General features: G+C 50.7%; 1 protein-coding gene across 2 annotated transcripts in view; it reads left to right on the forward strand.

Moving 5' to 3' along the window:
• Positions 1-17,768, forward strand: part of sptbn2 (spectrin, beta, non-erythrocytic 2) — a 678,353-nt gene that overhangs the window by 74,402 nt on the left and 586,183 nt on the right. For both annotated transcript variants that reach the window (XM_085976259.1, XM_085976260.1), the window contains exon 2: positions 14,418-14,609. In XM_085976259.1, coding sequence (XP_085832385.1) covers positions 14,450-14,609 — 160 coding nt within the window. In that variant the 5' untranslated portion in view covers positions 14,418-14,449. The remainder of the gene's footprint in view (positions 1-14,417; positions 14,610-17,768) is intronic.

Raw genomic sequence — 17,768 nt, forward strand, 5'->3', positions numbered from 1 at the left:
TTAAATGTCCACGGGAGGGGAAAAATCAGGTAGGGTTCATTTTCCCGGTCCTTATCTAGCAACCCCCGCTGGAAGCATGCGGGTGGACATCGGTTAAGGACAGTGTCATAAATCTCATCATCGAGAAACTACCTATGAAATAACACGGGACGGCCAGCTGGTGGCGCCGTCCAAGGAGTATAAATACTCGGGCGTTGGCCCCAGCTTGCCAGGGACATTTTGTAAAGACAAGGAGCTAGTGAAGTACAACTAGACCTCCATGTTCTGAAATGAGTTGATTAAAGCCTTGCTTTATACTCAAACCAAGTGCGTAGTGAGTTTTATTACGTCCGACAGATTCAGGGTTCAGCTTTTAAATAGCCTGCTGCCACTTGCTGTCCTGGCTCTCTCAAAATGGGGGGTAATCGACTGAGATGCTGGGACAGAGGGACATTGCGCTGAGTGGACCGGTAACTCGGCACCAGTTCCTGTCTGCAGGAGAGGAGGGGGGTCTGGATAGAAAATTCTTCCCAAGCCCCAACCTCGCAATTGCAGCTTTACCGCACCCAAGGTGAAATATTCCATTTCCCGGCTCGCCCGATCGCTCTGAGATTGTCAGATTGGGGGCAGTTTGATACCCCAAAGCAGTACGACTGCATACTTGCCGGCCACTGGTGTTTTTCTCAGCGCTGATGTTTAACGTCCGAATGTCCCAACCAAAACAGGATAATTGAGAAGTGACGAGATCAGGTATTCAGCATGAGGGGGAGCAGGCGTGTGTGTAAACCTGTGACCTATTTAGCTCCCCCGACAGCTTTGGCAATAAAGAAAGCAAGTGACTTATTGACCGGAAAGTGCCAGGTTTGATTGCTGTCTGTGTTGAGTTAATGCGCTTCAGTCAAGTGTTAGAAGAGGGACTAGATTGTCCCTAGATGCCTTTGGGCAAGGGAAGGAAAACCAGCCAGAGTTCCTGCTCCTGATCACTATCCAGTGACCCTTGCTTCAGCGAATCTGACTGCAGTTCGTACATAAAGTGATTTTACCTTCTTACACTATACCACAAAATCTATAATAATTAAGAGAAACTAAATCTGTAAACTATGCTGTAAAATTTACAAGAACAAATTAACACTACAAAATATACAGCATAATAAATAGTTGGCAGTGACTTACAAGGATGTCAAGGACATCCTAAGCTCAGGGAATGATGTTTAACCAGTTTGTGAAGGTCAGTGAAATGAAAGCCTTAAATTCATGCCAGCTGTTCTCTTTGCTCTGTGTACAATATATATTGAATTGTTTATTTCTTTCAAATGTGTATTCTGGGACGTGGAGAGTGGTTTTTGCCATTTACTGCTGCCCTGTTGCAGCCTAAACGCAAGATCACTTGACCCATTGCTGGAATAAAGCTCATTTACTGTAGATCACTGACTGACTTGAGGTAAGTCTGGCTTATGCCTTACTGTTACTGAAAGATACAGGCATATTTCTAATACTAATTACCTATAACATTACAAAGCTTCGTAAAGATGTCAGTAACGTATCTACTCCCCCCACCAGGAGTAGCAGTATTATTCGCCTGAGTCAGAAGGTTGTGGGTTCAAGTCTTGCTCCAGAGCACAAAAATCTAGGCTGACACTCCAGTACAGTACTGAGGGAGCGCCGCACTGTCGGAGGGGCAGTACTGAGGGAGTGCCGCACTGTCGGAGGGGCAGTACTGAGGGAGCGCCGCACTGTCGGAGGGGCAGTACTGAGGGAGCGCCGCACTGTCGGAGGGGCAGTACTGAGGGAGTGCCGCACTGTCGGAGGGGCAGTACTGAGGGAGCGCCGCACTGTCGGAGGGGCAGTACTGAGGGAGCGCCGCACTGTCGGAGGGGCAGTACTGAGGGAGCGCCGCAATGTCGGAGGGGCAGTACTGAGGGAGTGCCACACTGTCGGAGGGGCAGTACTGAGGGAGCGCCGCACTGTCGGAGGGGCAGTACTGAGGGAGTGCCACACTGTCGGAGGGGCAGTACTGAGGGAGCGCCGCACTGTCGGAGGGGCAGTACTGAGGGAGCGCCACACTGTTGGAGGGGCAGTACTGAGGGAGTGCCACACTGTCGGAGGGGCAGTACTGAGGGAGCGCCGCATTGTCGGAGGGGCAGTACTAAGGGAGCACCGCACTGTTGGAGGGGCGGTACTGAGGGAGCGCCGCACTGTTGGAGGGGCAGTACTGAGGGAGCGCCACACTGTCGGAGGGGCAGTACTGAGGGAGTGCTGCACTGTCGGAGGGGCGGTACTGAGGGAGCGCCGCACTGTCGGAGGGGCGGTACTGAGGGAGCGCCGCACTGTCGGAGGGGCAGTACTGAGGGAGCGCTGCACTGTCGGAGGGGCAGCACTGAGGGAGCGCCGCACTGTCGGAGGGGCAGTACTGAGGGAGCGCTGCACTGTCAGAGGGGCATCACTGAGGGAGCGCCGCACTGTCGGAGGGGCGGTACTGAGGGAGCACCGCACTGTCGGAGGGGCGGTACTGAGGGAGCGCCGCACTGTCGCAGGGGCAGTATTGAGGGAGCGCCGCACTGTCGGAGGGGCGGTACTGAGGGAGCGCCGCATTGTCGGAGGTGCCGTCTTTCAGATGAGACGATAAACCGAAGCCCAGTCTGCTCTCTCGAGTGGACGTAAAAGATTCCACGGCCACTAATGGAAGAAGAGCAGGGGGAGTTCTCCCCGGTGTCCTGGGGCCAATATTTATCCCTCAATCAACATCACTAAAACAGATGGGCCTAGAAATTCAGTTAGGGGCGCCCAGCTCGCCTGGGCGCCGGAATTACCGCTGCGCGCGGAGCCACTTGCGCCAGCGGGAAATTCTGTTTCAGCGCCCCAAGTGGAAGCCGGCCGTTAAACAAGGGTTTCGGCGCCCCGCTTGGGGGCGCTGAAACTGAATATCGGCGTGCAAAGTGCCGCAGCGCCACCCGCTGCGGCATGGCAGGCTGTGGTACTGCAGGCCTTCCTCTCACTCTTAAGGGGGAGGTGCCTGCAACAGCGCGATCCCCGCTCGCGAGTGCCGGCAAATGAGCCCGGCACCAAGGAGAAGTGCCGGGCTCTCTGGAAACAGCTGGCAATGCTGCGGGGGGGGGGGCGGGGGGTGGTGTAGGAGGCCGGGGACGGAGGTGCGGGCAGGTGGCCGCCGAAAAAGCGGCCGGCCGCACCGCCACCTTAACTCGCCCCACTACCGGCACAGGTAGGCCCCGTGTACCGGTCGCTGTTTGCGGCTGGCGCGGGGGAGGCAGCAGCAACCAAATATGGCCAGCGGGGTGATAGCGGGGCGCTGCGCACACCGATGACGTCATCGGTGGCGGCGCAGCGCTACTGGCTAACGTCGCCATTAGCGCCCCGCTAAATATCGCGGTAGGTTTGCACAGTGGCGCAAAAGCCCTCTTTGGGCGCAAACTGGTGGCGCAGGCCACTGAATTTCTAGCCCATGATCTGGTCATTATCACATTGCAGTTTGTGGGAGCTTGCCGTGCGCAAATTGGCTGCCGCGTATCCTACATTACAACAGTGACCACACTTCAAAAAGTACTTCATTGGCTGTAAAGCACTTTGGGATGCCCTGTCGTGAAAGGTGCTTTAGAAATGCAAGTAATTTTTTTTTCGAACTGGCTGGTTCCAATCATAGCATAAAAAAGTTAAACAAAACCTGGACACCGTTCATGCATCATTGTTGTTATTTGTAAATTCTTTATCTGGTTTGTCAGAATACAACCACGCATTGTTCATCTGCAGCAGGTGAAACCGCAAATTCCTTGATGCCCCTGTCTGTCAGAGAATTTCTCTTCACCCAGAGAGTGGTGAACCTGTGGAATTCTCTACCACAGAAGGCAGTGGAGGCCAAGTCATTAAATATATTCAGGAAGGAGTTGGATATATTTCTTAAGGCTAAAGGGATCAAGGGGTATGGGGAGAAGGCAGGGACAGGGTACTGAATTTGGATGATCAGCCATGATCTCATTGAATGGCGGAGCAGGCTCGAGGGGCCGAATGGCCTACTCCTGCTCCTATCGTCTATGTTTCTATGTTTCCTACAGGGTTGACGTGCAATGCGGGCTGTCCAGGTGTTGTAGTTCGACAGGAACATGGTGAAAATAATTACTGTCCACCTCGTTTTCTCACTCAAACGCACACACATGCAAACACGTATGTGTGCGCACGCACGCGCAGACACAGACACCAACATTTTCACACAGAGCCACTAGAACTTTCAGCTCCCAGGTTCCAGACAGAAAGGCAGCCTTGTCTGGAGAAAAGCCTTGCAGGTATCTATAACTTAAATGAACATTTTTTTTTTGGGGGGGGGGGGGGGGGCGGTGGGGGCATGTTTAACGATATTTTCCTGAATTGTGACATTTTTTAACGTTATGTTGTAAAAGTTATTTCTGGATGTATGCACTCAACAACTCCGTGACAAAGAGAACTGGCAGTCGAAAACTCTGCAAAGAAATCAGTTGAATGATTTGATTGCTTTTGTGCGACCTGATGCTGAGTAAATGATAGCTTTGAATGAAATGTGGTTGCTGAGCTTGCTGCTGGTTCGCGTTGGTGCTTTTAGCTACTTTTTAATTCATTCACATTAAGTTAGTCAGACTAGTGACTTTAAGCCAATCATGATTTAAGTCTTGACACAGTTGGCGATGTCTGAGGTGTGACATTTTTGAATTGTGTGATGTGATGGACGTGTTCTAGACACTGTCCTTTTTAATTGCTTGGATAGGCGTGGTTGGCATTCTCTTCTTCTTAGGCAGTCCCTCGGAACCGAGGATGACTTGCTTCCACATTAAAAATGAGTTCTCAGGTGACTGATGAGTCCAATGCGGGACCTACAGTCTGTGTCACAGGTTTGGGCAGACGGTGGTTGAAGGGGCGGGTGGGTGGGGTGCTTGGTGTTGTAAAACAGTTGATTGAAGCTTTGGCTAACGCTTAGACCAAGTGCCTCGTAGTTTTCTTACGTCAATTTAATCAACTGTTTTACAACATGGAGGTCTAGTTGTGTCCTTCACTAGTTCCTGTTAAGAATGTCCTGCGCAAGCTGGGCCCGTGCCCGAGTATTTATACTCTCCCTGGACAGCGCCACCCGCAGGCCGCCCAGTATTATTTCATAAGTCTTTCTTTCATGAATGACTGATTCATGTCACTTGGGTTGACGTGCACTCCTTCCGCTGCCTGCGCTTGGCTTCCGCTTGCTCCCGGCGAAGAGACTCGAGGTGTTCGGCGCCTTCCCGGATGCTTCTCCTCCACTTGGTGCGGTCTTGGGCCAGGGATTTCCAGGTGTCGGTGGGGATGTTGCACTTTTTCAAGGAGGCTTTGAGGGTGTCCTTGAAGCGTTTCCACTGCCCACCTGGGGCTCTCTTGCCCTGTCGGAGCTCCGAGTAGAGCGCTTGTTTTGGGAGTCTCGTATCGGGCAGGCGGATGATGTGACCCGTCCATCGGAGCTGATCGAGCGTGGTCAGAGCTTCGATGCTGACCTGAGCAAGAACACTGACGTTGGCATTATTGAAAGTGGCAAAGACAAGTGGCCAGAAATTCCTTGAGTCGCTCTCCGCCCCCAGCTAGCAATGCAGACCCTGTCCCAGATCGTGGGCACAGAATTGTCATCATAATTGAGGTGACGCCAATGGAAATAAAAATCGGGAGAGATGAAAAACGGGCTATCGCTCATTTTACACGATATCGCACAAAGTGAGGATTACCCTCCAGTGAATGTTCCTGCACCAAATTCTGGCCTGCGGTCTTACAGATGGGTTAATGTACGTGTCAAACTAGTGACAAGAGAAATTTGCTACGGATCAAATGTTCCTGCGGGAATAGCGCTGCTCGTAATTTCTACCTGACAGAGATTTTAAAATTTGGAAAGCGGTTTCACTGCACCAGTTTGGCTAAATCAAACTAACTGTGAATGTACCACAGAGGTTAAATGTGAAGAAAAAAACCAGTCTCAATTTCACCATACGCCTCCTGGTCCTGAGCCACTTCTAAAAAGTCTTACCTTTTGCTGAAGTAGGTAAAAGCACACCATTTAAACAGCTCGATTCACACAAGATAAAGCTACAGTTCCGACTCCGCTCCTGCTTTGAAACGTTTGTCCTTTGCGTTGATAGTTTTTTTGTTGTCATTCATTTGATTTGTCGAGTGGGATTGTGGAGCGCTGCTGATGGCCTGAAGGAGTATATCTGGACAAGATGTGAGGCAACGGATAACCATCTTAATTATAAGCACCACCCTTCCAGCTACAGTTACATACTGATTGAGAATGATTAGCCATACCAAGTGCAGTTTGTTGTGGGCAGATGAGCTTTGTTCTGCCATTGGGACCTTTTGATTATTATATTCTGTGAGTGTTTTGACAGTCCAAGAATGTAATAGCTAAAAGTTTCTTCTGTTCTTTGTTCAAAATAGCACAAATTCAAGTAATGTTATTTAATTATGTACCAACTAATTATATATATTTATAGCATAGAATATACAGTGCCAGCCGTGGCTCAGTGGGTAGCACCCTCGCCTCTGAGTCGGAAGGTTGTGGGTTCAAGTCCCACTCCAGAGACCGGAGCACAAATATCCAGGCTGACGCTCCCAGTGCAGTACTGAGGGAGCGCCGCACTGTCGGAGGGGCAGTACTGAGGGAGCGCCGCACTGTCGGAGGGGCAGTACTGAGGGAGCGCCGCACTGTCGGAGGGGCAGTACTGAGGAAGCGCCGCACTGTCGGAGGGTCAGTACTGAGGGAGCGCCGCACTGTCGGAGGGGCAGTACTGAGGGAGCGCCGCACTGTCGGAGGGGCGGTACTGAGGGAGCGCCGCACTGTCGGAGGGGCAGTACTGAGGGAGCGCGGCACTGTCGGAGGGGTGGTACTGAGGGAGCGCGGCACTGTCGGAGGGGCAGTACTGAGGGAGTGCCGCACTGTCGGAGGGGCAGTACTGAGGGAGCACCGCACTGTCGGAGGGGCAGTACTGAGGGAGCGCCGCACTGTCGGAGGGGCGGTACTGAGGAAGCGCCGCACTGTCGGAGGGGCAGTACTGAGGGAGCGCCGCACTGTCGGAGGGGCAGTACTGAGGGAGCGCCGCACTGTCGGAGGGGCAGTACTGAGGAAGCGCCGCACTGTCGGAGGGTCAGTACTGAGGGAGCGCCGCACTGTCGGAGGGGCAGTACTGAGGGAGCGCCGCACTGTCGGAGGGGCGGTACTGAGGGAGCGCCGCACTGTCGGAGGGGCAGTACTGAGGGAGCGCGGCACTGTCGGAGGGGTGGTACTGAGGGAGCGCGGCACTGTCGGAGGGGCGGTACTGAGGGAGCGCGGCACTGTCGGAGGGGCGGTACTGAGGGAGCGCGGCACTGTCGGAGGGGCAGTACTGAGGGAGCGCGGCACTGTCGGAGGGGCAGTACTGAGGGAGCGCCGCACTGTCGGAGGGGCTGTCTTTCAGATGAGACGTTAAACCAAGGCCCCGTCTGCTCTCTCAAGTGGACGTAAAAGATCCCACGGCCACTATTTTGAAGAAGAGCAGGGGTGTTATCCCCAGTGTCCTGGGTTAATATTTATCCCGCAACCAACATTCACCAAAACAGATGATGTGGTCATTATCACATTGCTGTTTGTGGGACCTTGCTGTGCGCAAATTGGCTGCCGCGTTTTCTACATTACAACAGTGACTACACTCCAAAAAGTACTTCGTTGGCTGTAAAGCGCTTTGGGACGTCCGGTGGTGGTGAAAGGCGCTGGAGAAATGTGAGTCTTTTCTTTTAAATGATTTTGTGTCTCCAGTGATTGTGTTGTGGTACTGAGGCATCCAGAGCAGAGGTCCCAGATTTGATTTGTCTGGGCTGATGGAGCTGACCTGAATTAGAGCCGCAGCGGGGATTACTACACTTACCCTCTGTGTCCTTGGACGAGGGAGGGGGGAAATCAGCTCGGGTTTCTGATTCTCATCACTGTCCAGAGACTCCTGTTGGAACGTGCGGGTGTCCGAATGCCAGGTGAGGATGGGATCAATCTCGGCTATAATGCCCTCTGACATGAATCAGTCATTCATGAAAGACAGACTTATGAAATAATACTGAGCGGCCTGCGGGTGGCGCTGTCCAGGGAGAGTATAAATACTCGGGCACGGGCCCAGCTTGCGCAGGACATTCTTAACAGGAACTAGTGAAGGACACAACTAGACCTCCATGTTGTAAAACAGTTGATTAAAGCTTTGTTTAACGCTTAGACCAAGTGCCTAGTAGTTTTCTTACGTCACCCTCCAAGGTCAAATGACCCTTGCTGCTTGAGCGTGTGATCTAGTCCCGCTTCAGTGCAGTACTGAGGGAATGCTACATTGTTGGAGGCTCCATCCTTCGGTTACATTGACGCCCTGCCTGTATATTCAATTTGTATTAGTATGCACGTTTATAAGAAGTCTTCTTCTTATCGTGTCCACAGACAGTCTATACATAGCCCAGCCAGAACTGGACACATTTTTGCGCCTTGTTGTTGAATTCAGCAAGATCTGCAACAGTGCAGGGTTCCTCTAACGATGGGCATTGCAGGAGATGTTGCATAGTCTGTGCCTCAGTTCCACATTCACAAGTAATTACATGGAATATACAGCATAGAAACAGGCCATTCGGCCCAACTAGTCTGTCCTGATGTTTATACTCCACACGAGTCTCCTCCTTTTCTATCTACCTCCTCGCAGCCTTTCAGCATATCTTTCTCGTCCTTTTTCTTACATTACAACAGTGACTACACTTCAAAAGGTACTTCATTGGCTGTAAAGCGCTTTGGGACGTCCGGTGGTCGTGAAAAGCGTGATATAAATGCAAGCCTTACTTTTTCTTTCTATTTACTCGTCTAGTTGAGGTGTTCCCAAACTGTGGTATGCGGATTCCTGGGGGTACGTGAGACATCTCTGGGGAGGGGGGGGAGGAGTGTATGCGTGAGAAATTGTCTAATGGTGAATTTTATTTTATTTTACTTATTTATTGCATTTTTATAATAGGCTACTCAGACGAAGCTTTAAAACTCTGTGGGAATTTGTTATATAAAGTAGCTAATTTACTTCAGGATGCACCAAGGAGAACACAGACATACAGACGATGACGGACAGAGCCCTCGCCTCCAGTCACCGTAAAGTTGTATATGCTGTTGCTTCGACCAGTTCAGACAGTATATATATATTGAATTTTTTGAAGAGGTAACAGAAAGAGTAGACAAGGGTAATTAAGTAGAATTCATTTATCTAGATTTTCAAAAGGCCTTCGATAAGGTACCCCATAATAGACTGATGAACAAGGTCAGAGAGTGCGGAGTCAGGGGACAAGTAGCAGAATGGATTGCTGGCTGGCTTCAGGACAGAAAGCAGAGAGTAGGAGTAAAGGGCAGCTATTCACAGTGGCAGAAAGTGGGCAGTGGTGTTCCACAAGGATCAGTGCTGGGACCACTGTTATTCATAATTTACATTAACGATTTAGACTTTGGAATCAAAAACACAATTTCTAAATTTGCGGTTGACACCAAATTGGGGAGGATAGTCAATACTGAGGAGGACTGCAACAAATTACAGGAGGAAATTAATAAACTCGCTGAATAGGCATATAATTGGCAAATGACGTTCAGCACCGATAAATGTGAGGTGCTGTCTTACATTTTGGTAGAAAGAATAGGGAGGTCACTTATCACTTGGAGGGTGCGAGTCTGGGTGGGCTGGAGGAGCAAAGGGACCTCGGAGTACAAATACACAAATCAATAAAAGTGGCGTCACAGGTTAACAACAACAACTTGTATTTATATAGCGCCTTTAACGTAGTAAAACGTCCCAAGGCGCTTCACAAGAGTATTATAAGACAAAAATTTGACACCGAGCCACATAAGGAGAAATTAGGGCAGGTGACCAAAAGCTTGGTCAAAGAGGTCGGTTTTAAGGAGCGTCTTAAAGGAGGAAAGAGAGGTAGCGAGGCGGAGAGGTTTAGGGAGGGAATTCCAGAGCTTAGGGCCCAGGCAACAGAAGGCACTGCCGCCAATGGTGGAGCGATGAAAATCAGAATTGCTCAAGAGGGCAGAATTAGAAGAGTGCAGAGATCTCGGGGGGTTGTGGGGCTGGAGGAGATTACAGAGATAGGGAGGGGTGAGGCCATGGAGGGATTTGAAAACAAGGCCATAAAAAAAGCAAACCAAGCACTAGGGTTTATTTCTAGAGGGATAGAATTGAAAAGTAGGGAAGTTATGCTAAACTTGTATCGAACCTTGGTCAGACCACACTTGGAGTACTGCAATAGCAAAACACTGCGGATGCTGGAAATCCGAAATAACAACAGAAAACGCTGGAAAAACTCAGCAGGTCAGGGCAGCATCCGCGGAGAGAGAAACAGAGTCAACGTTTCGGGTCGAAGGCCTTTCGTCAGAACTGGAAAAAGCAGGAAATGGAGCAGATTTTCAAGCAAGTACTGCATTCAGTTCTGGTCGTCATAGCATAAAAATGATATAGAGGCACCGAAGAGGGTGCAGTGAAGATTTACAAGGATGATACCAGAAATGCGAGGGTATACATATCAGGAGAGGATGAACAGGCTGGGTCTATTTTCTCTTGAAAAAAGAAGGCTGAGGGGTGACCTAATAGAGGTCTATAAAATGATGAAAGGTTTTGATAGAGTGGATACAGAGAGAGTGTTTCCACTTGTGGGGAAGAGCATAACTAGAGGCCATCAATATAAGATAGTCACCAAGAAATCCAATAGGGAATTCAGGAGAAACTTCTTTACCCAGAGAGTGGTGAGAATGTGGAACTCGCTACCACAGGGAGTGATTGAGGCGAATAGTATCGATGCATTTAAGGGGAGGCTGGACAAGCGTATGAGGGAGAAGGGAATAGAGGGTTACGCTGATCGAGTTAGATGAGGAAAGACGGGAGGAGGCTCGAGTGGAGCATAAACACCGGCATGGACTGGTTGGGCCGAATGGCCTGTTTCTGTGCCGTATAGCCGATGTAAGCTATTCCGAGTGGGTGGCCAGTGGCTGTGGATTAATAATGATCAGATCTGAATCTCAGTGGCTTGCTGCCATGTATTGGAGTCAACCCAGGGAGCACCAGAACCAGGCCCTAATTCCGAGAACTGATGGTCCTCCCTATTAAAATAATATTTTACTTGCTCCAGCTCTGCATGATTCACAATGGACTGTGTGGTCACACCCAGTTTAGCAGCAGAATGATAAATCCAGAGATTAAAAAAAAAGTAAATATAAATGCTGGAAATCTGAAATAAAAACTGAAATACACAGCAGATCTGTGAGCAATGTCAGCGTGATAAATGACTTTGCAAAAGCAGCACTGATACTTTCCAGATAACGTTTCATGGCTTCGAGTTCTGTTGAAGAGCTACTAAGGAGTGTAAAGATGAGAAGCTGTTGACACAATTAATCCGGCCTTTTATTGCTCAGTGCTGCAAATAGCAGGTTTTTAAAAGTATGCTACGAAGGATCTGAGCTACAAGGTTACCTTGCATATAGCTGCCCCCATTCGCTCAAAACTGTGTGTGAAGAGCTAGGCAGAGGATAGAGTGGAAAAACACAGGATTCGAGTTATATTGTGAACTTTTTAATGTTCATTAAGTGCTTGGTCGAGGTGTCCTAGTTTAAATGTAGCACAGGCTAGATGCAGAACTACGGGGGCGATTTTGCCAGCCCTGGAGAGGTGGGTCTGGAGGGCGGGACTGCCGGGAAAATGGCAGAATTTGGGGGCGGGTGTCCAACCCGCCTCCATGCCATCTTCCCAGGAGGCGGGTAGCCGTCCCGCGCCGGGTCCCGTCTCCTTGGAGGCGGGAAGGGATTAAAGCCACTTAACTGCCTGGTAACAGGTAGGTAACAGGCAGAAAATAGGATTATCCCCATTTTTCGTGCTGAAGTGCGGGCTTCCCGAAGGCTCCAAAACCCGCCAGCTCAGCAAGGCGAGTACTGGGTCTGCGGGGGTCGGGGGGTGCAAAAGTGTGGTGTGAAGGTAAGTGATGGGTGCAAGAGTGCAGAGGTGAGTATCTGAGGTAAGTGCAAAGTGTTAGTAAAAGTGTACTTACCTTTGTTTCTTCCTGCAGGCTTCAGTCGGTTTTTATGCGGAGAGTCTCGGATCTCCGCGGTGGAGATGACAGATGGCCGTTGCATTCTCAGATGCAACAACCATCTCATTTCTGTAAAAGATGTTGTTATGCAAGACCTCATCAAACTGCAGAGAATGTCACTGTTTGACATCTTCACAAAGCTGTCAAATGATGACAATTCATCTGTCAAATATGTTGACATGCTCTGCAACCAGCATCCCCTTAATTGGCCTGCTACGCCCGCTGGGCGGGCTTAACAAGGTCAATCAAGGGAAAATAGCGTGGGTTGGCCACAAATCAATGGAGGCGGGACTAAAACCCGACAAGCAGCAGTCCCGCCTCCAACTCGCCCCCATAGACAAAATCGCCCCCGACATCATCTGGTCCATTATGTGTGTTGATCCTAATTTCGGACACTTCCATTCCCTAATTCAACCTAATATCTTTTCCGAGTGAGATAGACACTAGTGTCAACCTCTAGGCCTGTTTTTTGAGACTGGATTTAAACCGTTCCGAACTCGTTGCATGCAGAGGCAGCCGGGAGAATGAGTGCACGAAGAACTCAGTCTGGGTTAGATTCAGACCCAGGCCAGAACGAACGTTGTGCTGCGAACCCACGCGCACCACCCAATCCCCAGGTTGAATTGCAATGTAAAGTGCAGCAATTGTACCGGACTGCGATGTGCGCCATTTGCATGAGAGGTGTACACTGTTGTATGGCTCCTCTTTAACTCCCGCATCTCACCCTACTGGTAGAATTGGGTTCTGTCAGCATACAGTTCAGTTTGCTGTGCAAGTGTTGATGTTGAGCCACACCGTGCCACAATACCTTGCCTGTCATAAAAGCTTGGATATGCCATTTGACGTAAGAAAACTACTAGGCACTTGGTCTAAGCGTTAAACAAAGCTTTAATCAACTGTTTTACAACATGGAGGCCGAGTTGTGTCCTTCACTAGTTCCTGTTAAAAATATCCTGAGCAAGCTGGGCCCGTGCCCGAGTATTTATACTCTCCCTGGACAGCGCCACCCGTAGGCCGCTCAGTATTATTTCATAAGTCTTTCTTTCATGAATGACTGATTCATGTCACCATTTTTCTTTCAAAGAAAGTTCTCTTCTCTCCATTTCTCCCCTAAGGCATTGACTTTTGCTGGGGTACGGATCCATGGTTGCCCTCCAGTACCTAACCTAAGTGGGCACTCTTCATGTGTGAACTGGCAGGCTGTTGAACTGTGGTGGGCATAACAAGTATAACCGATCCTATCTATTCCTATGCTTTTACCTGGGATGTGGGCGTCGCTGGCAAGACCAGCGTTTATTGCCCATCCCTAATTGCCCCTTGAGAAGGTGGCGGTGAGCCGCCTTCTTGAACCGCTGCAGTCCGTGTGGTGAAGGTGCTCCCACAGTGCTGTTAGGGAGGGAGTTCCAGGATTTTGACCCAGTGATGATGAAGGATCGGCGATATATTTCCAAATCAGGATGATGTGTGACTTGGAGGGGAACTTGGAGGTGTTGGTGATCCCACGCGCCTGCTGCCCTTGTCCTTCTAGGTGGAAGAGGTCGCGGGTTTGGGAGGTGCTGCCGAAGAAGCCTTGGCGAGTTGCTGCAGTGCATCTTGTAGATGGTCCACACTGCAGCCACGGTGCGCCGGTGGTGGAGGGAGTGAATGTTTAAGGTGGTGGATGGGGTGCCGATCAAACGGGCTGCTTTGTCCTGGATGGTGTCGAGTTTCTCGAGTGTTGTTGGAGCTGCACTCATCCAGGCAAGTGGAGAGTATTCCGTCACACTCCTGACTTGGGCCTTGTAGATGGTGGAAAGGCTTTGGGGAGTCAGGAGGTGAGACACTCGCGTGATAAGTGAGCAGGGGAATGGACCTCAGGACACATCAGAGATCATTCCTGGGAGCCACCTGCTCCATGTCATAGAGTCATAACGGCACAGAAGGAGACCATTTGGCCCATCGAGTCCGTACCAGCTCTCTGTAGAGCAATCCAGTCAGTCCCATTCCCCCGCTCTATCCCCGTAGCCCTGCAGGTTTATTTCCCTCCAGTGCCTATCCAGTCTCCCCTTGAAAACATTCGAGTGTCTCCGCTTCCACCACTTCCGTCGGCAGCGAGTTCCAGGTCCTCGCCACTCGCTGCGTAAAAAAGTTTTTCCTCACATCCCCCCTGTATCTCTTGCCCAAAACCTTAAGTCTGTGTCCCCTGGTCCTTGTACCATCAACTAGTGGGAACAGCCTCGGCTACAAACTCCTTTAACGTTTTGAATCGTCAGAGCAGCTAATTCAGTGATTTTTCTGACTGTACCAGTGATCATGCACTTTAGTGATGAAACAAATCTCTTGTTTTGCAGTTGTGATCGAGGAGCACACGTTGTCCCAAAGGATGAGCAGCACAATGTCGACAGCCACCGACTATGACAACATTGAGATCCAGCAGCAGTACAATGACATCAACAACCGCTGGGATGCCAACGAGGAGGAATGGGACAATGAGAACAGCTCCGCACGACTCTTCGAACGCTCGCGTATCAAGGCCTTAGCAGGTAGGCAGGAAACACTGATAGGGTCAGGCTAATGTTGCAGGGCAGGAAAGGAGAAATCAGCAGCCTAATGGAGGCCTAAATTAAAAGAGAGGAATCTTCTCACTTTTAAAAATCAAGGAGGTCGGATGAAATTCAACGTTTTCTTTTTTCTATTTCTGGTGGTCTTTTGCTAGTTGTCTTTCCTGAAAATGTTGATTCTTACAGAGGGTACGGTTCTGTGGGTGTCATTTCCTCTCCAGTGTATTGCCAAGTGACCGTTCTGCTTGACCATGGTGGGACATTGCAGTGCAGCCTAACCCCACCCTCACTTAATCTCGACATGTACGCTTTCCAGCGGGGTTCACTGGACAGGGATTAGAAGTGGGTATCCCGGCTGATTATTTACCTCCTTAGCTGAAGACACCAAGTCCAAATGTAGGACCCCAGCGTCGGGCCAGAAACAGAGCAGAACCGTTTAAATGAGGCCCTGGGAGTTAAAATGACCTCGTGCCGCGGAGGCCATGGGGGTTTCCCTATAGCTCTGCTCCTGCCTGCCCAGAACGCGCCCCGAGTTTAAAATTGGGTCTATTAAAAAAAAACAGTCACTTGGGCAATGTACTGGAGGGCACCCAGTGCAACAAGTGGAGAGGAGCAGGAGGAGAAAAAACTTCAGTATCAAGCGCGGTAACCGTTCCGCTGTGTACCACTGTCAGCTGGATTTCTTGTAATTTCTCTTTCTACTTCCAAGTTAGTGACGGGCCAAGTGAGTATTGTTGTTGATTTGAACATTCCTGGCTATCACCATTTAAAAAAGAAATGTGAATATGTTTAAAATGAAATATCTGTGCATGAAACATGCACCTGAGACCAGAAGAGGTCTCTGAGCTCTGTGGGACTGTGTCCAATATTTTACTCGTGTGGGATGCCATGGACAATTATCTCCCTAACATTTTTAATACCACCTCACCCCCACCCCCCAGTGCCCATTCCAACCGGGTGCTGTGCAACTAGAGCACTGATCGGGTGCTCCAGTCGCACTGTTGGCAGGACTTAATAATTTAAATATTTTTGCCAGCCCTGATGTATCCTGTGCGTAGTGTGGGCACAGCCTCCCTGTGCCTTTTCCGCTGGCTGGCTGCACTGTGTTGTGTTGAGCCCACGAGGCACATTGATCTGTCCCATAGAAACATAGAAGATAGGAGCAGGAGTAGGCCATTCGGCCCCTTGAGCCTGCTCCGCCATTCAATGCGATCATGGCTGATCATCCAAACTCAGTACCCTGTCCCTGCTTTCTCCCCATATCCCTTGATCCCTTTAGCCTTAAGAACTATATCCAACTCCTTCTTGAATATATTTAATGAATTGGCCTCTACTGCCTTCTATGGTAGAGAATTCCACAGGTTCACCACTCTCTGGATGAAGAAATTCCTCCTCATCTCAGTCCTAAATGGCTTACCCCTTATCCTTAGACTGTGACCCCTGGTTCTGGACTCCCCGACCATCAGGAACATCCTTCCTGCATCTAGTCTGTCCAGTCCTGTCCCCGCTCCTATAGGACTCTGGTGCCTGCTGTACATTAGGTGTCTGCCATTGCATTATTGTTCCCATTGACTGCTGGCGTGCCTGGTGCTTTAGTTCCCTTTTGTGGTTACCTATGTAGAGAAGCTCTCCTATATTGATGGACCTGCCTAGACTGAGTAGATCTGTGCGCCAGACAAGACTGCAAACATCATTTCTATCAGAACCATCAGCCTGGGACTTGGCGCAGTGTTTGTTGGTGTGAAGGTTACCCAGTGACTGGAGGGTGGTCAGTGGTTCCAGCCAGTGAGGAGACAGAAAAGTACAATATGTACTGATGCCAAACTCAAAGCATCGCGGCGTATCTGTACAAGTAGAAATAGTACTGAATCTGAACATATTTCGGACATGGGTTAGAGGGCTGATTAGCAAATAACAGTCGATTTGTTCATTGTGCGCGTTGGCATTCCAGCCACAAGTAGACTCGGGAAATGTTACCTTTGGCTCAGCCTTGGATTCGGTGCGACAGGTTTTACACAAGCAGACAAACTACAAAGGGCAACAGCACTGAGTCAACATACAGTGGTTTTGTAAGGCAGGCAGCTTGTCGCTGTTGTAACTTGTATCAGAAAGAAAGACTTGCATTTATATAGCGCCTTTCACGACCACCAGACGTCTCAGAGCGCTTTACAGCCAATGAAGTACTTTTGAAGTGTGGTCACTGTTGTAATGTAGGAAACGTGGCAGCCAATTTGCGCACAGCAAGCTCCCACAAACAGCAGTGTGATAATGACCAGATCATCTGCTTTTGTTATGTTGATTGAGGGATAAAGATTGGCCTTGACACCGGGGAGAACCACCCCCCCCCGCTCTTCTTCGAAAGAGTGCCATGGGATCTTTTACGAGAGAGCAGAGGGGACCTCGGTTTAATGACTCATCCAAAAGATGGCACCTCCGACAGTGCGGCGCTCCCTCAGTACTGCCCCTTCGACAGTGCGGCGCTCCCTCAGTACTGCCCCTCCGACAGTGCGGCGCTCCCTCAGTACCGCCCCTTCGACAGTGCGGCGCTCCCTCAGTACCGTCCGTCCGACAGTGCGGCGCTCCCTCAGCACTGCCCCTCCGACAGTGCGGCGCTCCCTCAGTACTGCTCCTCCGACAGTGCGGCGCTCCCTCTGTACTGCCCCTCCGACAGTGCGGCGCTCCCTCAGTACTGCCCCTCCGACAGTGCGGCGCTCCCTCAGTACTGCCCCTCCGACAGTGCGGCGCTCCCTCAGTACTGCCCCTCCGACAGTGCGGTGCTCCCTCAGTACCGCCCCTCCGACAGTGCGGCGCTCCCTCAGTACTGCCCCTCCGACAGTGCGGCGCTCCCTCAGTACTGCCCCTCCGACAGTGCGGCGCTCCCTCAGTACTGCCCCTCCGACAGTGCGGTGCTCCCTCAGTACCGCCCCTCCGACAGTGCGGCGCTCCCTCAGTACTGCCCCTCCGACAGTGCGGCGCTCCCTCAGTACTGCCCCTCCGACAGTGCGGTGCTCCCTCAGTACCGCCCCTCCGACAGTGCGGCGCTCCCTCAGTACTGCCCCTCCGACAGTGCGGCGCTCCCTCAGTACTGCCCCTCCGACAGTGCGGCGCTCCCTCAGTACTGCCCCTCCGACAGTGCGGCGC

This window comes from Somniosus microcephalus, unplaced genomic scaffold (assembly GCF_052327205.1).
Source record: "Somniosus microcephalus isolate GS21.2 unplaced genomic scaffold, FLI_Smic_1.0 unresolved_chr2, whole genome shotgun sequence".
Lineage (NCBI taxonomy): Eukaryota > Metazoa > Chordata > Chondrichthyes > Squaliformes > Somniosidae > Somniosus > Somniosus microcephalus.